Here is a 20,971-nt window from a genome sequence, read left to right as displayed (position 1 = left end):
GCTGGACAGAGTAAAGAGACTATAGATGACTGTTATCAAGGCTGAGGCCTGAGGACAGAAGCTGAGACCTGAGGACAGGGGCTGAGGCCTGAGGACAGGGGCTGAGGCCTGAGGACATAGGCTGAGGCCTGATCAAGCTGGACAGAGTGAAGAGACTATAGATGACTGTTATCAAGCTGGACAGAGTGAAGAGACTATAGATGACTGTTATCAAGGCTGAGGCCTGAGGACAGGAGCTGAGGCCTGAGGACAGGAGCTGAGGCCTGAGGACAGGGGCTGAGGCCTGAGAACAGGGGCTGAGGCCTGAGGACAGAGGCTGAGGCCTGAGGACAGGGGCTGAGGCCTGAGGACAGGGGCTGAGGGCCTGAGGACAGGGGCTGAGGGCCTGAGGCTGAGGATAGAAGCTGAGACCTAAGGACAGGGTCTCTTGTTCTCTATTCTACCCTCTCTTCTCTCTCTCCTCGTCTGGCTGAGGGACGTAGCATAGCAGAGGCTGTACTCTGATTTACTACTCCCTGTGTGTGTGTGTGTGTGTGTGTGTGTGTGTGTGTGTGTGTGTGTGTGTGTGTGTGTGTGTGTGTGTGTGTGTGTGTGTGTGTGTGTGTGTGTGTGTGTGTGTGTGTGTGTGTGTGTGTGTGTGTGTGTGCATATGCATACAGAGCAAGGTTGGGATGGTAAGTGTTTGGAAGAGTGAGTGTGTGAGCTCAGACATACACAACCCCAAGAGAACTCTAAACAAGAAGATCTCACGTACTGGGACGATCTCCACCCTGCTCTAACGCACTGGGACGATCTCCACCCTGCTCTAACGCACTGGGACGATCTCCACCCTACTCTCACTCACTGGGACGATCTCCACCCTGCTCTCACTCACTGGGACGATCTCCACCCTGCTCTCACTCACTGGGACGATCTCCACCCTGCTCTCATGCACTGGGACGATCTCCACCCTGCTCTCACTCACTGAGACGATCTCCACCCTGCTCTCATGCACTGGGACGATCTCCACCCTGCTCTCACTCACTGAGACGATCTCCACCCTGCTCTCATGCACTGGGACGATCTCCACCCTGCTCTCACTCACTGGGACAATCTCCACCCTGCTCTCACTCACTGGGACGATCTCCACCCTTCTCTCACTCACTGGGACGATCCCCACCCTGCTCTCATGCATTGGGACGATCTCCACCCTGCTCTCACGCACTGGGACAATCTCCTCCCTACTCTAATGCACTGGGACGATCTCCACCCTGCTCTCACTCACTGGGACGATCTCCACCCTGCTCTCACTCACTGGGACGATCTCCACCCTGCTCTCACTCACTGGGACGATCTCATCCCTGCTCTCACTCACTGGGACGATCTCCACCCTGCTCTCACTCACTGGGACGATCTCCACCCTGCTCTCACTCAATGGGACGATCTCCACCCTGCTCTCACTCACTGGGACGGACTGTGTATTCTGTTCATTTGTATGAGTGTGGGTGTATGTGGGTGGGTGTATGAGTGTGGGTGTATGAGTGTGGGTGTATGTGGGCGGGTGTATGAGTGTGGGTGTGTGGGTGTACAGTATGAGTGTGGGTGTATGTGGGTGGGTGAGTATGTGGGGATGTGTGAGCTTGTGTGTTTGTTTTTGGTTTTACTAACCTTATGGGGACCAGAAATCCTAGGGTTAGGGTTAGGGTTAGGGTTAGGGTTAGGGTTAGGGTTAAAATTAGGGATATGGTTAGGGGTAAGGGTTAGGGTTAGGGTTAGGCATAGGGTTAGGGGTTTGGTTTAGGGTTAGAATTAGGGATAGGGTTAGGGGTTAGGTTCAGGGTTAGAGTTTGGGGTTAGGGTTAGGGATTAGGTTTAGGGTTAGGGTAAGAATTAGGGATAGGGTTAGGGTTAGGGGTAAGGGTTAGGGGTTAGGGTTAGGGGTTAGGGTTAGGGTTAGAATTAGGGATGGGTTAAGGGTTAGGGGTTAGGGGTTAGGGATTAGGGTTAGAGTTTAGGGTTAGGGTTAGGGATTAGGGTAAGGGTAAGAACTAGTGATAGGGTTAGGGGTTAGGTTTAGGGTTAGAGTTTGGGGTTAGGGTTAGGGGTTAGAATTAGAGATAGAGTTAGGGGTTAGGTTTAGGGTTAGAGTTTGGGGTTAGAGTTAGGGGTTAGGGTTAGAATTAGGGATAGGGTTAGGGGTTAGGTTTAGGGTTAGAGTTTAGGGTTAGGGTTAGGGGTTAGGGTTAGAATTAGGGATAGGGTTAGGGGTTAGGTTTAGGGTTAGAGTTTGGGGTTAGGGTTAGGGGTTAGGGTTAGAATTAGGGATAGGGTTAGGGGTTAGGTTTAGGGTTAGAATTTGGGGTTAGAGTTAGGTTAAGTGTTAGGGTTAGTAAAAATAGGGTTTTGATTGGGAATACATTGTTTGGTCTCCACAAGGATAGTAAACATATGTGTGTATACTGTGTTGCTAACAGTGTGTTCTGTGTGTGTAGATGTGGATGAGTGCCAGGCCATCCCAGGTCTGTGTCAGGGTGGGAACTGTATCAACACTGTGGGATCCTTCCAGTGTAACTGTCCTGCTGGACACAAGTTCAATGAGATCACACAGAAATGTGAAGGTAAGACCACACACACACACGCACGCACACACACACACATGCGCAAGCACACACACATGCACACACACACATGCGCGCGCATACACACACACACACACACAAGTCAGACTCAGACTCATACTTACATGTATATCAGAACATTTAAAGGTCATTTAAAGGTCATATTTTGTCAGAAGCAAATATTCAGTGTAAGGAGTCAACTTTACTCAGTATAAGGAATATGTTTATTCAGCATTCAGTATTCAGTGTTCACTCTGAACGTCCTCAGGGCTACTGTGTCACATACACTAGATACAATGTACTTCTTTCATTTCTCCCTGTCACCCATACTCTGGGATTTCAAATAACTTTGTTAGTTTGGCATTCCCTAATTGTATCCGGTAAAAGCCAGAGTTGAAAGGCGTTTGGGATGAGTTGTGGTTGTTGCAGCGTCAGTCAGGATGTTATAATGATCAGTGTAGGGAAACAGACCACACACATCCCCTACATCACTACCTCCATACACTACTCTGACATTATCCCTCATTAAATCAAACCTGCTCTCTACTTTCTCTAAGCCACTTAATTTCATTTGATTGAATTGAATCAGATCAGAATTCATCTGGTTTAATGTACATTTAAAGGAGCAGATTGAACTACAGATCTAACTCTCTTCATGTCAGTGTGAGGACCTACCCTTGGTGAGGGCTGAATAGAGACACATTCATCTATGGTCGTCCTAGCATAGTGGTACAGAATGCAGACACATTCATCTATGGTCGCCCTAGCAGAGTGGTACAGAATGCAGACACATTCATCTATGGTCGCCCTAGCAGAGTGGTACAAAATGCAGACACATTAATCTATGGTCGCCCTAGCAGAGTGGTACAGAATGCAGACACATTCATCTATGGTCGCCCTAGCATAGTGGTACAGAATGCAGACACATTCATCTATGGTCGCCCTAGCAGAGTGGTACAGAATGCAGACACATTCATCTATGGTCGCCCTAGCATAGTGGTACAGAATGCAGACACATTCATCTATGGTCGCCCTAGCATAGTGGTACAGAATGCAGACACATTCATCTATGGTCGCCCTAGCAGAGTGGTACAGAATGCAGACACATTCATCTATGGTCGCCCTAGCAGAGTGGTACAGAATGCAGACACATTCATCTATGGTCGCCCTAGCAGAGTGGTACAGAATGCAGACACATTCATCTATGGTCGCCCTAGCAGAGTGGTACAGAATGCAGACACATTCATCTATGGTCGCCCTAGCAGAGTGGTACAGAATGCAGACACATTCATCTATGGTCGCCCTAGCAGAGTGGTACAGAATGCAGACACATTCATCTATGGTCGCCCTAGCAGAGTGGTACAGAATGCAGACACATTCATCTATGGTCGTCCTAGCAGAGTGGTACAGAATGCAGACACATTCATCTATGGTCGCCCTAGCAGAGTGGTACAGAATGCAGACACATTCATCTATGGTCGTCCTAGCAGAGTGGTACAGAATGCAGACACATTCATCTATGGTCGCCCTAGCAGAGTGGTACAGAATGCAGACACATTCATCTATGGTCGGCCTAGCATAGTGGTACAGAATGCAGACACATTCATCTATGGTCGCCCTAGCAGAGTGGTACAGAATGCAGACACATTCATCTATGGTCGGCCTAGCATAGTGGTACAGAATGCAGACACATTCATCTATGGTCGCCCTAGCAGAGTGGTACAGAATGCAGACACATTCATCTATGGTCGCCCTAGCATAGAGGTACAGAATGCAGACACATTCATCTATGGTCGCCCTAGCAGAGTGGTACAGAATGCAGACACATTCATCTATGGTCGTCCTAGCAGAGTGGTACAGAATGCAGACACATTCATCTATGGTCGCCCTAGCAGAGTGGTACAGAATGCAGACACATTCATCTATGGTCGTCCTAGCAGAGTGGTACAGAATGCAGACACATTCATCTATGGTCGCCCTAGCAGAGTGGTACAGAATGCAGACACATTCATCTATGGTCGGCCTAGCATAGTGGTACAGAATGCAGACACATTCATCTATGGTCGCCCTAGCAGAGTGGTACAGAATGCAGACACATTCATCTATGGTCGCCCTAGCAGAGTGGTACAGAATGCAGACACATTCATCTATGGTCGCCCTAGCAGAGTGGTACAAAATGCAGACACATTCATCTATGGTCGCCCTAGCATAGAGGTACAGAATGCAGACACATTCATCTATGGTCGCCCTAGCAGAGTGGTACAGAATGCAGACACATTCATCTATGGTCGCCCTAGCAGAGTGGTACAAAATGCAGACACATTCATCTATGGTCGCCCTAGCATAGTGGTACAGAATGCAGACACATTCATCTATGGTCGCCCTAGCAGAGTGGTACAGAATGCAGACACATTCATCTATGGTCGCCCTAGCATAGTGGTACAGAATGCAGACACATTCATCTATGGTCGCCCTAGCAGAGTGGTACAGAATGCAGACACATTCATCTATGGTCGGCCTAGCAGAGTGGTACAGAATGCAGACACATTCATCTATGGTCGCCCTAGCAGAGTGGTACAAAATGCAGACACATTCATCTATGGTCGGCCTAGCATAGTGGTACAGAATGCAGACACATTCATCTATGGTCGCCCTAGCAGAGTGGTACAGAATGCAGACCTGGGCTCAAATACATTTACTCCTGAGGTGCTGACCTGTTGTACCCTCGACAACCAATGTGATTATTATTATTTGACCCTGCTGGTCATCTAGGAACATTTGAACATCTTGGCCATGTTCTGTTATAATCTTCACCCAGCACAGCCAGAAGAGGACTGGCCACCCCTCATAGCCCCTCATAGCCTGGTTCCTCTCTAGGTTCTGGCCTTTCTAGGGAGTTTTTCCTAGCCACCATGCTTCTACACCTGCATTGCTTGCTGTTTGGGGTTTTAGGCTGGGTTTCTGTACAGCACTTTGTGACATCAGCTGATGTAAGAAGGGCTTTATAAATACATTTGATTTGAAATCATTTAGCGTTTGTTGAGCGTTTGTTAAGCATTTGTTGAGCGTTTGTTGAGCGTTTGTTTTAGCAGGTGGGTGGGGGTTGTGACTTTCCTATTTGCTCCGTTGCTAAAGGCTCAATCAAGCACAGATACAGCTTTTGAAATTATTTTCAGTACCCAGGTCTGAGAGCATGGCCGTCCCTCTGTTTCAGTACTATTTGAACCCAGGTGTGAGAGCATGGCCGTCCCTCTGTTTCAGTACTATTTGAGCCCAGGTCTGAGAGCATGGCCGTCCCTCTGTTTCAGTACTATTTGAACCCAGGTGTGAGAGCATGGCCGTCCCTCTGTTTCAGTACTATTTGAACCCAGGTGTGAGAGCATGGCCGTCCCTCTGTTTCAGTACTATTTGAACCCAGGTGTGAGAGCATGGCCGTCCCTCTGTTTCAGTACTATTTGAACCCAGGTGTGAGAGCATGGCCGTCCCTCTGTTTCAGTACTATTTGAACTCAGGTGTGAGAGCATGGCCGTCCCTCTGTTTCAGTACTATTTGAACCCAGGTGTGAGAGCATGGCCGTCCCTCTGTTTCAGTACTATTTGAACCCAGGTGTGAGAGCATGGCCGTCCCTCTGTTTCAGTACTATTTGAACCCAGTTGTGAGAGCATGGCCGTCCCTCTGTTTCAGTACTATTTGAACCCAGGTGTGAGAGCATGGCCGTCCCTCTGTTTCAGTACTATTTGAACCCAGGTGTGAGAGCATGGCCGTCCTTCTGTTTCAGTACTATTTGAACCCAGGTGTGAGAGCATGGCCGTCCTTCTGTGGAACACCAGAAGACGGAGGTTATATTATGACTGTCCTGTTAAAGAACCAGACTCTTCAGAATAAAAACCTGAGTGTTTCCTTGAGACTTACATGAATAAAGCCTTATTCTAGCAGATATTAAAACTGTGAATAATATTGGCCCATTAACAAAGAAGACAGACAAGTTGTAACAGGACTGATTCAGACCAGCAGCCAGAGCAGGGTTGCTTTTCAGTGTTCTGCAGGGTTTGTAGTGCTAATTTGCAGGGTAAAAGTATGCACGGTTTTATGCCCAGAAATAATGGCAGGAAAACTGTCCTGTGTCAAAACCGTTTCAGATATATTTCTGAACTGCCATGGATGTGAAATACAGTCAGTGGTTAGCTGTCTGACAAACACTCCAATATACACTACAATAAACACTCCAATATCCTGTGACACAGTTCTTCACATTGTCATGGCTAACGTGTTGAAGCCGCGCTCTTAAACGCTGCAGTCCAGTCCACTTTAGTCTTGTCACAGTTGATTATCACCACAGTTGTTGTCTGTATGTCTACATGCTGTGAAACACATTGCAATTTGGTAATAATAACGATTTATGCCTCTCCTCTCCTCTCCTCTCCTCTCCTCTCTCCAGATCTAGATGAGTGTTCTAGCATCCCAGGTCTGTGTAGTGGAGGAGAGTGTTCCAACACGGTGGGCAGTTACTTCTGCAGGTGTTCTCAGGGCTACTACACTCCAGTGGATGGCTCCAGGTGTATAGGTAAGCCTCCTCCTCCATACTGTACCAACAGCCTGGTTTTACTCTGCTCTCTACCTGGAACTCTACCAGCTGTTGTTTACTCTGCTCTCTACCTGGAACTCTACCAGCTGTTGTTTACTCTGCTCTCTACCTGGAACTCTACCAGCTGTTGTTTACTCTGCTCTCTACCTGGAACTCTACCAGCTGTTGTTTACTCTGCTCTCTACCTGGAACTCTACCAGCTGTTGTTTACTCTGCTCTCTACCTGGAACTCTACCAGCTGTTGTTTACTCTGCTCTCTACCTGGAACTCTACCAGCTGTTGTTTACTCTGCTCTCTACCTGGAACTCTACCAGCTGTTGTTTACTCTGCTCTCTACCTGGAACTCTACCAGCTGTTGTTTACTCTGCTCTCTACCTGGAACTCTACCAGCTGTTGTTTACTCTGCTCTCTACCTGGAACTCTACCAGCTGTTGTTTACTCTGCTCTCTACCTGGAACTCTACCAGCTGTTGTTTACTCTGCTCTCTACCTGGAACTCTACCAGCTGTTGTTTACTCTGCTCTCTACCTGGAACTCTACCAGCTGTTATTTACTCTGCTCTCTACCTGGAACTCTACCAGCTGTTGTTTACTCTGCTCTCTACCTGGAACTCTACCAGCTGTTCTTTACTCTGCTCTCTACCTGGAACTCTACCAGCTGTTGTTTACTCTGCTCTCTACCTGGAACTCTACCAGCTGTTATTTACTCTGCTCTCTACCTGGAACTCTACCAGCTGTTCTTTACTCTGCTCTCTACCTGGAACTCTACCAGCTGTTGTTTACTCTGCTCTCTACCTGGAACTCTACCAGCTGTTGTTTACTCTGCTCTCTACCTGGAACTCTACCAGCTGTTATTTACTCTGCTCTCTACCTGGAACTCTGTCAGCTGTTGTTTACTCTGCTCTCTACCTGGAACTCTACCAGCTGTTCTTTACTTTGCCCTCTACCTGGAACTCTACCAGCTGTTCTTTAGCCAGCCAGAGAGAGAACGTCAGAGAGGGAGAGACAGAGAGAGAGAGAGTCTGGTCCCTGTAAGTCAATAAGTCTGGTAATGAGGAGCCTTTAGCACTACAGTCTGCTAGGCTGGCCACGGCTCAACTCTCTCTCTCTCTTGCTCTCCTCTCTCTCCCTCTCTGTGTATCTTTCTCTCTACCCCCTCTCTCTTCCCCCGTCCTTCCTCACTGGCTGAGGCAGAGAGCAGAGGGAAGAGAGAGGGGAGTTGAACGTTGTCCAGACTTCCAGCCGTTAGTATTTAGGTCAGTAGTCGCTTCACTCTAATTCCACTACAATGAGCTATTTTCTCTGAATGCAGAGTGAAGGAGAACAGAGTAGAGGAGATGGGGGGTGTAATGTCACACTGTGCTCACTGTGCATACCTGCATACCTCCTTCTTCCTGCTGCTTCATTATAGGAGCTGCGAAAGAGCTTTCTCTCTCTGTCTCTCTCTCTTTCAGTCTCTCTCACCCTCTCCCTGTCTCTCTCTCTCTCTCTCTCTCTCTCTCTCTCTCTCTCTCTCTCTCTCTCTCTCTCTCTCTCTCTCTCTCTCTCTCTCTCTCTCTCTCTCTCTCTCTCTCTCTCTCTCTCTCTCTCTCTCTCTCTCTCTCTCTCTGTCTCTGGCTAATGCCTTAAACACAACTCTGCACACCATGAGAGACCATGCAGACAGACAGGTCTGTTAGTATGGAGACCAGACAGACACTTCTTCTGTTGCCATTTGTCTGTTTTCCACCTCTGCTTTCTTCTACCTCTGCTAGCACATCATTCTGCTTCTCAGCACAGCTGATCTATTGACTATAATAAACCCAGCATGGGTAGACAAGGGGGCTGGAGAAAGAGAGAAACAGGGAGACAGACAGGGAGACAGACAGGGAGTCAGACAGGGAGACTAGGATAGTGATATACTGTATGTATCCTGACTAGACAGGACCATGGAGAGACAGACAGGGATAGGGATATACTGGATGTATCCTGACTAGACAGGACCATGGAGAGACAGACAGGGATAGTGATATACTGGATGTATCCTGACTAAAGGGATATATGATATTCTCTTGTCTGAAGGAGACATCACGTCAGACTGGTTTGTACACACACTTTCTGTCTCAGGTGCCTCTGCGTAGTCACACAGTGTGGAGGAAGCATTCAGTTTTGCGTGTGTGTGTCTGTGTGTGTGTGTATGCTTGTGCGTTTGTGTGTGCCAATGAGAAACAGCAATGGTCCACTGGCCAGGGGGTTGATGACCGTGCGTGTTAGGAACATGCACACACATCCTCGCCAACACACACACACACACACCAGGAACTCCCCTCCAAATATGTCCAGAGAGAGCAGTAAATCAGGACCATATCGGTTCAGTCCGACTCACAAAGGATCCGGCAGGAATTTGGGTCAGAGTGGTCAAATTGACACACACACACACACACACACACACACACACACACACACACACACACACACACACACACACACACACGCACACACACACACACACACACACACACACACACACACACACACACACACACACACACACACACACACACACACACAGTCCCCCAGGAGAGGATGTTTGTGAGGAAGGAATGTTCGCTATGAGCCTTCCGCTTCACAGAGAGAGCTGGACCAGACATATCTATCTGCTTCCCACCAATACTATACATTAATATGAACATCAACAAGCTCTGGCCCTGTGTTGATATGTTTGTCCTCTTCCCTCCTTTATCCCCTCCTCTCTCTCTCCCTCCCTCTCCTTCCCCTCATCTTCCTCTGTCTCTCTTCCTCTCTCCCCCTTCTCTCCCATCCTCTCTCCTCTTTCCTCACTCCCTTCCCCTCACCCACTTAACTCAGAATCCCAATAGCCTGTTCTCTCTCTAGATATCCATGGTGGGTATTTCTAGGATGTGTTTGGCATAAACACGTGTTGTCTGGTTTTGTCTCTCTCCAGATGCCCGGGGTGGGTACTGCTATGCCAGCCTGCTGAACGGGCGTTGTGCCAACCAGAACTCCCAGCTCCTGACCAAGATACAGTGCTGCTGTGACAGTGGGCGCTGCTGGTCAGACGGGTCCAGTCCTGAGTTGTGCCCCATGACAGGGACTGGTAGGTACTGACCCAGTACTCATGTCCAATCAGCAATCATTTTCACTTTAGCTGTAGATGTTTCTTCTCTATTTCGTCATATTTCTATGTGTCTCTCTCTCTGCTCTAGATGAGTACCAGAAGCTGTGCACACAGGTGCAGACCAGTCCAGGGGGGGGGCCTCTCCCAGGCGGGGGAGGGTCTCTCCCAGGCGGGGGAGGGACTCTCCCAGGTGGAGGAGGGCCTCTCCCAGGCGGGGGAGGGGGAAGACCAGTAGTTCCCCAGGTCCCAGGTATCTACCCAAGACCACCCTACCCAGGACCACCAATCCCTTTCCAGCCTCTGCCTGGACCAGGTCAATACCCTGGACCCAGTAAGTAGTACCCTGACCTCTTACCCCTCACCTCTCACCCCTGAAGCCTCCTCACATGTTAAGATCAGAGTCATATTACAATCTTAATGGTTAAGAAATCCTTCAGTAGTGGGTCAACATAATTACTAGAGGTGCATGTGTAATGAAGTGTCTCTTATGACTATGAATGTGGTAATGTGGTAACCCCTCTTTCTGTCTCTCACCCCCCTTTTCTCTCTCCCTCTCCCTCTCTCCTTTCCCCCTCTCCCCACTACATCCCTCTCCCTCATCCTCTCCCTCCCTCTCCTTCCCCCTCTCCCCACTACATCCCTCTCCCTCATCCTCTCCCTCTCTCTCCTTTCCCCCTCTCCCCACTACATCCCTCTCCCTCATCCTCTCCCTCTCTCTCCTTTCCCCCTCTCCCCACTACATCCCTCTCCCTCATCCTCTCCCTCCCTCTCCTTTCCCCCTCTCCCCACTACATCCCTCTCCCTCCCTCTCCTTTCCCCCTCTCCCCTCTGCATCCCTCTCCCTCATCCTCTCCCTCCCTCTCCTTTCCCCCTCTCCCCTCTACATCCCTCTCCCTCATCCTCTCCTTCTCTCTCCTTTCCCCCTCTCCCCACTATATCCCTCTCCCTCTCTCTCCTTCTCTCTCCTTTCCCCTCTCCCCTCTACATCCCTCTCCCTCATCCTCTCCCTCTCTCTCCTTTCCCTCTCTCCCCACTATATCCCTCTCCCTCTCTCTCCTTCTCTCTCCTTTCCCCTCTCCCCTCTACATCCCTCTCCCTCATCCTCTCCCTCTCTCCTCTCCCTCTCTCCCCACTATATCCCTCTCACTCTTCTCCTTCTCTCTCCTTTCCCCTCTCCCCTCTACATCCCTCTCCCTCATCCTCTCCCTCTCTCTCCTTTCCCCCTCTCCCCACTATATCCCTCTCCCTCATCCTCTCCTTCTCTCTCCTTCCCCTCTCCCTCTCTACATCCCTCTCTCCTCCCCCTCTCCCCTCTACATCCCTATCCCTCATCCTCTCCCTCTCTCTCCTTTACTCCTCTCCCCTCTACATCCCTCTCCCTCATCCTCTCCCTCTCTCTCCTTCCCCCACTCCCCTCTACATCCCTCTCCCTCATCCTCTCCCTCTCTCTCCTTTACTCCTCTCCCCTCTACATCCCTCATCCTCTCCCTCTCTCTCCTTTACTCCTCTCTCCACTACATCCCTCTCCCTCATCCTCTCCCTCTCTCTCCTTTCCCCCTCTCCCCACTATATCCCTCTCCCTCTCTCTCCTTTCCCCCTCTCCCCACTATATCCCTCTCCCTCTCTCTCCTTCTCTCTCCTTCCCCTCTCCCCTCTACATCCCTCTCCCTCATCCTCTCCCTCTCTCCTTTCCCCCTCTCCCCACTATATCCCTCTCCCTCTCTCTCCTTCTCTCTCCTTCCCCTCTCCCCTCTACATCCCTCTCCCTCATCCTCTCCCTCTCTCCTTTCCCTCTCTCCCCACTATATCCCTCTCACTCTCTCTCCTTCTCTCTCCTTTCCCCTCTCCCCTCTACATCCCTCTCCCTCATCCTCTCCATCTCTCTCCTTTCCCCCTCTCCCCACTATATCCCTCTCACTCTCTCTCCTTCTCTCTCCTTCCCCTCTCCCCTCTACATCCCTCTCCCTCATCCTCTCCCTCTCTCTCCTTTACTCCTCTCTCCTCTACATCCCTCTCCCTCATCCTCTCCCTCTCTCTCCTTTCCCCCTCTCCCCACTATATCCCTCTCCCTCATCCTCTCCTTCTCTCTCCTTCCCCTCTCCCTCTCTACATCCCTCTCTCCTCCCCCTCTCCCCTCTACATCCCTATCCCTCATCCTCTCCCTCTCTCTCCTTTACTCCTCTCCCCTCTACATCCCTCTCCCTCATCCTCTCCCTCTCTCTCCTTCCCCCACTCCCCTCTACATCCCTCTCCCTCATCCTCTCCCTCTCTCTCCTTTACTCCTCTCCCCTCTACATCCCTCTCCCTCATCCTCTCCCTCTCTCTCCTTTACTCCTCTCTCCACTACATCCCTCTCCCTCATCCTCTCCCTCTCTCTCCTTTCCCCCTCTCCCCACTATATCCCTCTCCCTCTCTCTCCTTTCCCCCTCTCCCCACTATATCCCTCTCCCTCTCTCTCCTTCTCTCTCCTTCCCCTCTCCCCTCTACATCCCTCTCCCTCATCCTCTCCCTCTCTCCTTTCCCCCTCTCCCCACTATATCCCTCTCCCTCTCTCTCCTTCTCTCTCCTTCCCCTCTCCCCTCTACATCCCTCTCCCTCATCCTCTCCCTCTCTCCTTTCCCTCTCTCCCCACTATATCCCTCTCACTCTCTCTCCTTCTCTCTCCTTTCCCCTCTCCCCTCTACATCCCTCTCCCTCATCCTCTCCATCTCTCTCCTTTCCCCCTCTCCCCACTATATCCCTCTCACTCTCTCTCCTTCTCTCTCCTTCCCCTCTCCCCTCTACATCCCTCTCCCTCATCCTCTCCCTCTCTCTCCTTTACTCCTCTCTCCTCTACATCCCTCTCCCTCATCCTCTCCTTCTCTCTCCTTCCCCTCTCCCCTCTACATCCCTCTCCCTCATCCTCTCCCTCTCTCTCCTTTACTCCTCTCCCCTCTACATCCCTCTCCCTCATCCTCTCCCTCTCTCTCCTTTACTCCTCTCTCCACTACATCTCTCTCCTTCTCTCTCCTTCCCCTCTCCCCTCTACATCCCTCTCCCTCATCCTCTCCCTCTCTCCTTTCCCTCTCTCCCCACTATATCCCTCTCACTCTCTCTCCTTCTCTCTCCTTCCCCTCTCCCCTCTACATCCCTCTCCCTCATCCTCTCCCTCTCTCTCCTTTACTCCTCTCTCCACTACATCTCTCTCCTTCTCTCTCCTTCCCCTCTCCCCTCTACATCCCTCTCCCTCATCCTCTCCCTCTCTCCTTTCCCTCTCTCCCCACTATATCCCTCTCACTCTCTCTCCTTCTCTCTCCTTTCCCCTCTCCCCTCTACATCCCTCTCCCTCATCCTCTCCATCTCTCTCCTTTCCCCCTCTCCCCACTATATCCCTCTCACTCTCTCTCCTTCTCTCTCCTTCCCCTCTCTCCTCTACATCCCTCTCCCTCATCCTCTCCCTCTCTCTCCTTTACTCCTCTCTCCTCTACATCCCTCTCCCTCATCCTCTCCCTCTCTCTCCTTTACTCCTCTCTCCACTACATCCCTCTCCCTCATCCTCTCCCTCCCTCTCCTTCCCCTCTCTCCTCTACATCCCTCTCCCTCATCTCTCTCCCTCTCTCTCCTTTACTCCTCTCTCCTCTACATCCCTCTCCCTCATCCTCTCCCTCTCTCTCCTTTACTCCTCTCTCCACTACATCTCCCCCTCCAGTCATCCAGACCCAGAACATCAGTACCAGCATTACTAACATGTGTGCGGTATTCAGGAACCTGTGTCTGAACGGCCGCTGTGTCCCCTCCCCTGGAAGCTACCGCTGTGACTGTAACATGGGCTTCAGACTAGACTCACGAGGAGAGTGTATCGGTGAGGGATGGATCGATGGAGGAGGGAGAGAGGGATGGGGAGGGAAAGGGCAGGAGGGTGAGGGGAGGAGGGAGAGAGGGATGGAGGATGGAGGGAGGGATGGGGGAGGGAGAGGGCAGGAGGGCGAGGGGAGGAGGAAAAGAGGGATGGAGGATGGAGGGAGGGATGGGGGAGGGAGAGGGCAGGAGGGTGAGGGGAGGAGGGAGAGAGAGATGGGGAGGGAAAGGGCAGGAGGGTGAGGGGAGGAGGGAGAGAGAGATGGGGAGGGAAAGGGCAGGAGGGTGAGGGGAGGAGGGAGAGAGGGATGGAGGATGGAGGGAGGGATGGGGAGGGAAAGGGCAGGAGGGGGAGGGGAGGAGGGAGAGAGGGATGGAGGATGGAGGGAGGGATGGGGGAGGGAGAGGGCAGGAGGGTGAGGGGAGGAGGGAGAGAGAGATGGGGAGGGAAAGGGCAGGAGGGTGAGGAGAGGAGGGAGAGAGGGATGGGGAGGGAAGGGCAGGAGGGTGAGGGGAGGAGGGAGAGAGGGATGGAGGATGGAGGGATGGGGAGGGAAAGGGCAGGAGGGGGAGGGGAGGAGGGAGAGAGGGATGGAGGATGGAGGGAGGGATGGGGGAGGGAGAGGGCAGGAGGGTGAGGGGAGGAGGGAGAGGGCAGGAGGGTGAGGGGAGGAGGGGGAGGGTGAGAGGGAGGAGAGAGGAAAGGTGAGGGGAGGAGGGAGAGAGGGATGGAAGAGAGAGGAGAGAGGGAGGGAGAGGGCAGGAGGGTGAGGGGGTAGGGTGAGAGGGAGGGAGGGAGGGAGGGAGGGAAGGAGGGAAGAGGGAGAGAGAGAGAGAGAGAGAGAGAGAGAGAGAGAGAGAGAGAGAGAGAGAGAGAGAGGGAGGAAGGGTGGGAGGGAGGGAGGGAGGGTGGTAGGGACAGATGGACAGAGTTTGGTTCTTATGAGTGTGCTTGCTCTCCAGATGATGATGAGTGTGCGCGGAACCCGTGTGTGAATGGAGAGTGTGTGAACACGGCTGGATCCTACTTCTGCCAGTGTCCTGCTGGCTTCCAGTCTACTGCTACCAGGACCGAGTGCAGAGGTAACACACACACAACTGTACACACACACACATACACAAACACAGAGTGGTGAGAATATCATGTCCTGTGTGTGTTTCAGACCTGGATGAGTGTGTGGCAAACGGTCGTATCTGTAACAACGGAAGGTGTGTGAACACTGAGGGGAGCTTCCACTGTGTCTGCAACGCTGGCTTTGAGATCTCTACTGACGGGAAGAACTGTCAAGGTCTGTCTCAAACACACCTCTGTTGATCTCTGTTGATCTCTGTTGATCTCTGTTGGTCTCTGTTGGTCTCTGTTGATCTCAGTTGGTCTCTGTTGATCTCTGTTGATCTCTGTTGGTCTCTGTTGATCTCTGTTGATCTCTGTTGATCTCTGTTGGTCTCTGTTGGTCTCTGTTGATCTCTGTTGGTCTCTGTTGATCTCTGTTGGTGTCTGTTGGTCTATGTTGGTCTATGTTGGTCTCTGTTGATCTCTGTTGGTCTCTGTTGATCTCTGTTGGTCTCTGTTGGTCTCTGTTGATCTCTGTTGATCTCTGTTGGTCTCTGTTGGTCTCTGTTGGTCTCTGTTGGTCTCTGTTGGTGTCTGTTGGTCTCTGTTGATCTCTGTTGATCTCTGTTGATCTCAGTTGGTCTCTGTTGGTCTCTGTTGGTCTCTGTTGATCTATGTTGGTCTCTGTTGGTCTCTGTTGATCTATGTTGGTCTCTGTTGATCTCTGTTTGTCTTTGTGGATCTCTGTTGGACTCTGTTGATCTCTGTTGGTCTCTGTTGGTCTCTGTTGATCTCTGTTGGTCTATGTTGGTCTCTGTTGGTCTCTGTTGGTTTCTGTTGATCTCTGTGGATCTCTGTTTATCTCTGTTGATCTCTGTTGGTCTCTGTTGGTCTCTGTTGATCTCTGTTGATCTCTGTTTGTCTCTGTTGGTCTCTGTTGATCTCTGTTTGTCTCTGTTGGTCTCTGTTGGTCTTTGTTGATCTATGTTGATCTATGTTGGTCTCTGTTTGTCTCTGTCTCTGTTGATCTCTCTGTTGATCTCTGTCTCTGTTTGTCTCTGTTTGTCTCTGTTGATCTCTGTTGATCTCTGTTGATCTCTGTCTCTCTCTGTTGATCTCTGTTGATCTCTGTTTGTCTCTATTGGTCTGTTTCTCATTGTTTCTCTCTGTTGATCTCTTTTCCTCCCTCTATATCTCACAATTTTCATTTGAATTAACTTTATTAACATGTCCTATTGACACATACTGTCAAATACATCCGTCTCTATCTCTCTGTCTCTCTCTCTTTCGTTCTCTGTTTCTCTCTCTTTCTCTGTTTCTCTCTCTGTCTTTCTGTTTCTCTCTCTCTGTCTCTCTGTCTCTCTCTCTTTCTCTGTCTCTCTTTCTCTCTCTCTCTGTCTCTTTTTCTCTGTTTCTCTTTCTGTCTTTCTGTATCTCTCTCTCTCTGTCTCTCTGTTTCTCTCTCTCTCTGTCTCTCTTTCTCTCTCTCTCTGTTTCTCTCTGTCTCTCTCTCTTTCTCTCTCTCTCTCTGTTTCTCTCTGTCTCTCTCTCTTTCTCTCTCTCTCTCTTTCTCTCTGTCTCTGTTTCTCTACCTCTGTCTCTCTCTCTCTCTTTCTCTCTCTCTCTATCTCTCTCTCTCTCTCTCTCTGTTTCTCTCTGTCTCTGTTTCTCTCTCTCTCTGTCTCTCTCTCTTTCTCTCTGCCTCTCAGTTTCTGTCATTCTTTCTTTCTCTCAATCTTGATTAATTCTAATAGTATTTTCCCACATGTTTTAGATTCATTTAGACTTATTGTTATCTATGACCTGTATATATTGTCCTAATATGTTATGTGTGTGTGTGTGTGTGTGCGTGCGTGCGTGTGTGTGTGTTTGTTTCTTTCTTTCTTTCTTTCTTTCCCCCAGACATGGATGAGTGTCTGATCAGGAACATGTGTTTGAATGGGATGTGCATCAACGACGAGGGAAGCTTTAAATGTATTTGTAAACATGGCTATCTGCTCGACCCAACCGGGCGCTTTTGTGTCGGTACGTCTGCTGTCCAATCACAACCCTCTGTCTGCCGCATCAGAAAAGTATATGAAAACTGTCAAATGCAATGTCCCGGAAAATGTAAAAGTCAGGAAATGTCCTGAAAAGTGTCAATGCCACAAAAATGTACCAAAAGGTGGCAAATTCATGTAAAAAAGGCTAGATGGGAGTTCTGTTGCTAGTAGTCTACATAGAGTAGAGCGAGTCTCATTTCAGAGAGGGATGTATTTCCTCAGTAATGAATTGTGCGGTCTAGAGAGGTTAACAGTCTACACAGTCTAGAGAGGTTAACAGTCTACACAGTCTAGAGAGGTTAACAGTATACACAGTCTAGAGAGGTTAACAGTCTAGAGAGGTTTAACAGTCTACACAGTCTAGAGAGGTTAACAGTCTAGAGAGGTTTAACAGTCTACACAGTCTAGAAAGGTTAACAGTCTAGAGAGGTTAACAGTCTACACAGTCTAGAAAGGTTAACAGTCTAGAGAGGTTTAACAGTCTACACAGTCTAGAAAGGTTAACAGTCTAGAGAGGTTTAACAGTCTAGAGAGGTTTAACAGTCTACACAGTCTAGACAGGTTAGCAGTCTAGAGAGGTTTAACAGTCTACACAGTCTAGAGAGGTTTAACAGTCTAGAGAGGTTAACAGTCTAGAGAGGTTAACAGTAACAGCCTAGAGAGGTTTAACAGTCTAGAGAGGTTTAACAGCCTAGAGAGGTTTAACAGCCTAGAGAGGTTTAACAGTCTAGAGAGGTTTAACAGTCTACACAGTCTAGAGAGGTTTAACAGTCTACACAGTCTAGAGAGGTTTAACAGTCTACACAGTCTAGACATGTTAGCAGTCTAGAGAGGTTTATAACAGTCTACACAGTCTAGACAGGTTAGCAGTCTAGAGAGGTTTAACAGTCTACACAGTCTAGACAGGTTAGCAGTCTAGAGAGGTTTAACAGTCTACACAGTCTAGAGAGGTTTAACAGTCTACACAGTCTAGACAGGTTAGCAGTCTAGAGAGGTTTAACAGTCTACACAGTCTGTTGAGGCCTCTGTGCTCTTTCTCTGCCTCTGAGGAAACCAAGGTTGGTTCCCAAATGGCACGCTAATTCCAATATACTGTACTACTTCAACCAGAGATCTACAGTATGTACCCTGGCCAAACATAGGGTACTATTTAGGATACAGGGTGTTATTTGGGACACAACCCATGTTTCTGTCCTCCAGTGGCTCCAGACATAACACAAAGCAACCAGCCACATCACTGTTTCCACGTCATTAGGGTCGTTGTTAGTGGTTTACATTATGGGCCTAGGTGACTGGAGCAGGATAAATCTTTTTATTCTGTTGGGTTATATGATCTTCCAGGAAGATAAAGAGTGAACTTATACTGTACAGCCATTATAGCTGAATCATGAAATAAGTGGCCCTTAGAGAGTGGTTAGGAAACTGCAAGTCAAATATTTTCACTCAATAATGTCAAGTCCAGTTCAATAATGTAAAGTCCAGTTCAATAATGTCAAGTCCAGTTCAATAATGTCAAGTCCAGTTCAATAATGTCAAGTCCAGTTCAATAATGTCAAGTCCAGTTCAATAATGTCAAGTACAGTTCAATAATGCCAAGTACAGTTCAATAATGTCAAGTACAGTTCAATAATGTCAAGTCCAGTTCAATAATGTCAAGTACAGTTCAATAATGTCAAGTACAGTTCAATAATGTCAAGTACAGTTCAATAATGTCAAGTCCAGTTCATCTGTGGGAGTTGAAGTTGTTTGAAGTGAAAGAATTATAGTACATTGACAGTTATACATTGACAGTTATACATTGACAGTTATCTTTAGACAGTAATAGCCTTAATGTAGGTCTGGTAAACCGTGTTCCATTGTATCCTATCATAACCTTTGTTACCCTGCTACCCCTTCCCCCTTTCACCTGTTTCCCTTCCTGTCTCCCTGCTACCCCTACCCCCTTTCACCTGTTTCCCTTCCTGTCTCCCTGCTACCCCTACCGCCTTTCACCTGTTTCCCTTCCTGTCTCCCTGCTACCCCTACCCCCTTTCACCTGTTTCCCTTCCTGTCTCCCCTGCTACCCCTACCCCCTTTCACCTGTTTCCCTTCCTGTCTCCCTGCTACCCCTACCCCCTTTCACCTGTTTCCCTTCCTGTCTCCCCTGCTACCCCTACCCCCTTCCACCTGTTTCCCTTCCTGTCTCCCCTGCTACCCCTACCCCCTTCCACCTGTTTCCCTTCCTGTCTCCCCTGCTACCCCTACCCCCTTTCACCTGTTTCCCTTCCTGTCTCCCTGCTACCCCTACCGCCTTTCACCTGTTTCCCTTCCTGTCTCCCTGCTACCCCTACCCCCTTTCACCTGTTTCCCTTCCTGTCTCCCCTGCTACCCCTACCCCCTTTCACCTGTTTCCCTTCCTGTCTCCCTGCTACCCCTACCCCCTTTCACCTGTTTCCCTTCCTGTCTCCCCTGCTACCCCTACCCCCTTCCACCTGTTTCCCTTCCTGTCTCCCCTGCTACCCCTACCCCCTTCCACCTGTTTCCCTTCCTGTCTCCCCTGTTCTCCTCCTGTCTCCCCTGCTACCCCTACCCCCTTTCACCTGTTTCCCTTCCTGTCTCCCTGCTACCCCTACCCCCTTTCACCTGTTTCCCTTCCTGTCTCCCCTGCTACCCCTAACCCCTTTCACCTGTTTCCCTTCCTGTCTCCCCTGCTACCCCTACCCCCTTCCACCTGTCTCCCTTCCTGTCTCCCCTGCTACCCCTACCCCCTTTCACCTGTTTCCCTTCCTGTCTCCCTTGCTACCCCTACCCCTTCCACCTGTCTCCCTTCCTGTCTCCCCTGCTACCCCTACCCCCTTCCACCTGTCTCCCTTCCTGTCTCCCCTGCTACCCCTACCCCCTTTCACCTGTTTCCCTTCCTGTCTCCCCTGCTACCCCTACCCCCTTTCACCTGTTTCCCTTCCTGTCTCCCCTGCTACCCCTACCCCCTTCCACCTGTCTCCCTTCCTGTCTCCCCTGCTACCCCTAACCCCTTTCACCTGTTTCCCTTCCTGTCTCCCCTGTTCTCCTCCTGTCTCCCCTGTTCTCCTCCTGTCTCCCATGTTCTCCCCTCCTGTCTCCTCTGTTCTCCCCTCCTGTCTCCCCTGTTCTCCTCCTGTTTCCCCTGTTCTCCTCCTGTCTCCCCTGTTCTCCTCCTGTCTCCCCTGTTCTCCCCTTCTGTCTCCTCTGTTCTCCCCTCCCGTCTCCCCTGTTCTCCTCCTGTCTCCCCTGTTCTCCTCCTGTCTCCTCTGTTCTCCTCCTGTCTCCCCTGTTCTCCTCCTGTCTCCCCTGTTCTCCTCCTGTCTCCCCTGTTCTCCTCCTGTCTCCTCTGTCTCTCTCCCAGACATTGATGAGTGTGAGACTCCAGGGATCTGTATGAACGGCCACTGTGTGAATACGGAGGGGTCCTTCAGGTGTGAGTGTATGGCTGGTCTGGCCGTGGGTCTGGATGGCCGCGTCTGTGTCGGTGAGTGTCTCCTCTCTAGAATCTGATCTATGATCAATCTATTATTGATTGATTGATTTGGTTTAATCAATCACAAATTCCCTTTTGGAACCCTTTTTTTCTAAGAGTGTGTGGTCATAGTATTGGTTTGGGAACCATATTCCTGGTTTCACAATGTGAGTGGGCAGGCAGGAAGTGTACAGTTTGGGTCGACTGCATTCGTTCTGGATTATATCAGATCAGGGGAATGCTGCAATCCCTTCGATACACAACCCTG

General features: G+C 50.0%; 1 protein-coding gene across 1 annotated transcript in view; it reads left to right on the top strand.

Annotated features, from left to right (window-relative positions):
* Window positions 1-20,971, top strand: part of LOC139403872 (fibrillin-1-like) — a 128,668-nt gene that overhangs the window by 27,077 nt on the left and 80,620 nt on the right. The window contains exons 8-16 of the mRNA XM_071147050.1: window positions 2,472-2,597; window positions 7,036-7,161; window positions 10,125-10,277; window positions 10,387-10,629; window positions 13,987-14,139; window positions 15,099-15,218; window positions 15,299-15,424; window positions 17,092-17,214; window positions 20,593-20,715. Coding sequence (XP_071003151.1) covers window positions 2,472-2,597; window positions 7,036-7,161; window positions 10,125-10,277; window positions 10,387-10,629; window positions 13,987-14,139; window positions 15,099-15,218; window positions 15,299-15,424; window positions 17,092-17,214; window positions 20,593-20,715 — 1,293 coding nt within the window. The remainder of the gene's footprint in view (window positions 1-2,471; window positions 2,598-7,035; window positions 7,162-10,124; window positions 10,278-10,386; window positions 10,630-13,986; window positions 14,140-15,098; window positions 15,219-15,298; window positions 15,425-17,091; window positions 17,215-20,592; window positions 20,716-20,971) is intronic.

The sequence above is a fragment of the Oncorhynchus clarkii genome, unplaced genomic scaffold (assembly GCF_045791955.1).
Source record: "Oncorhynchus clarkii lewisi isolate Uvic-CL-2024 unplaced genomic scaffold, UVic_Ocla_1.0 unplaced_contig_3708_pilon_pilon, whole genome shotgun sequence".
Lineage (NCBI taxonomy): Eukaryota > Metazoa > Chordata > Actinopteri > Salmoniformes > Salmonidae > Oncorhynchus > Oncorhynchus clarkii.
Note: the sequence above shows the minus strand (reverse complement) of the source record. Positions and strands in the feature narration are given on the sequence as shown.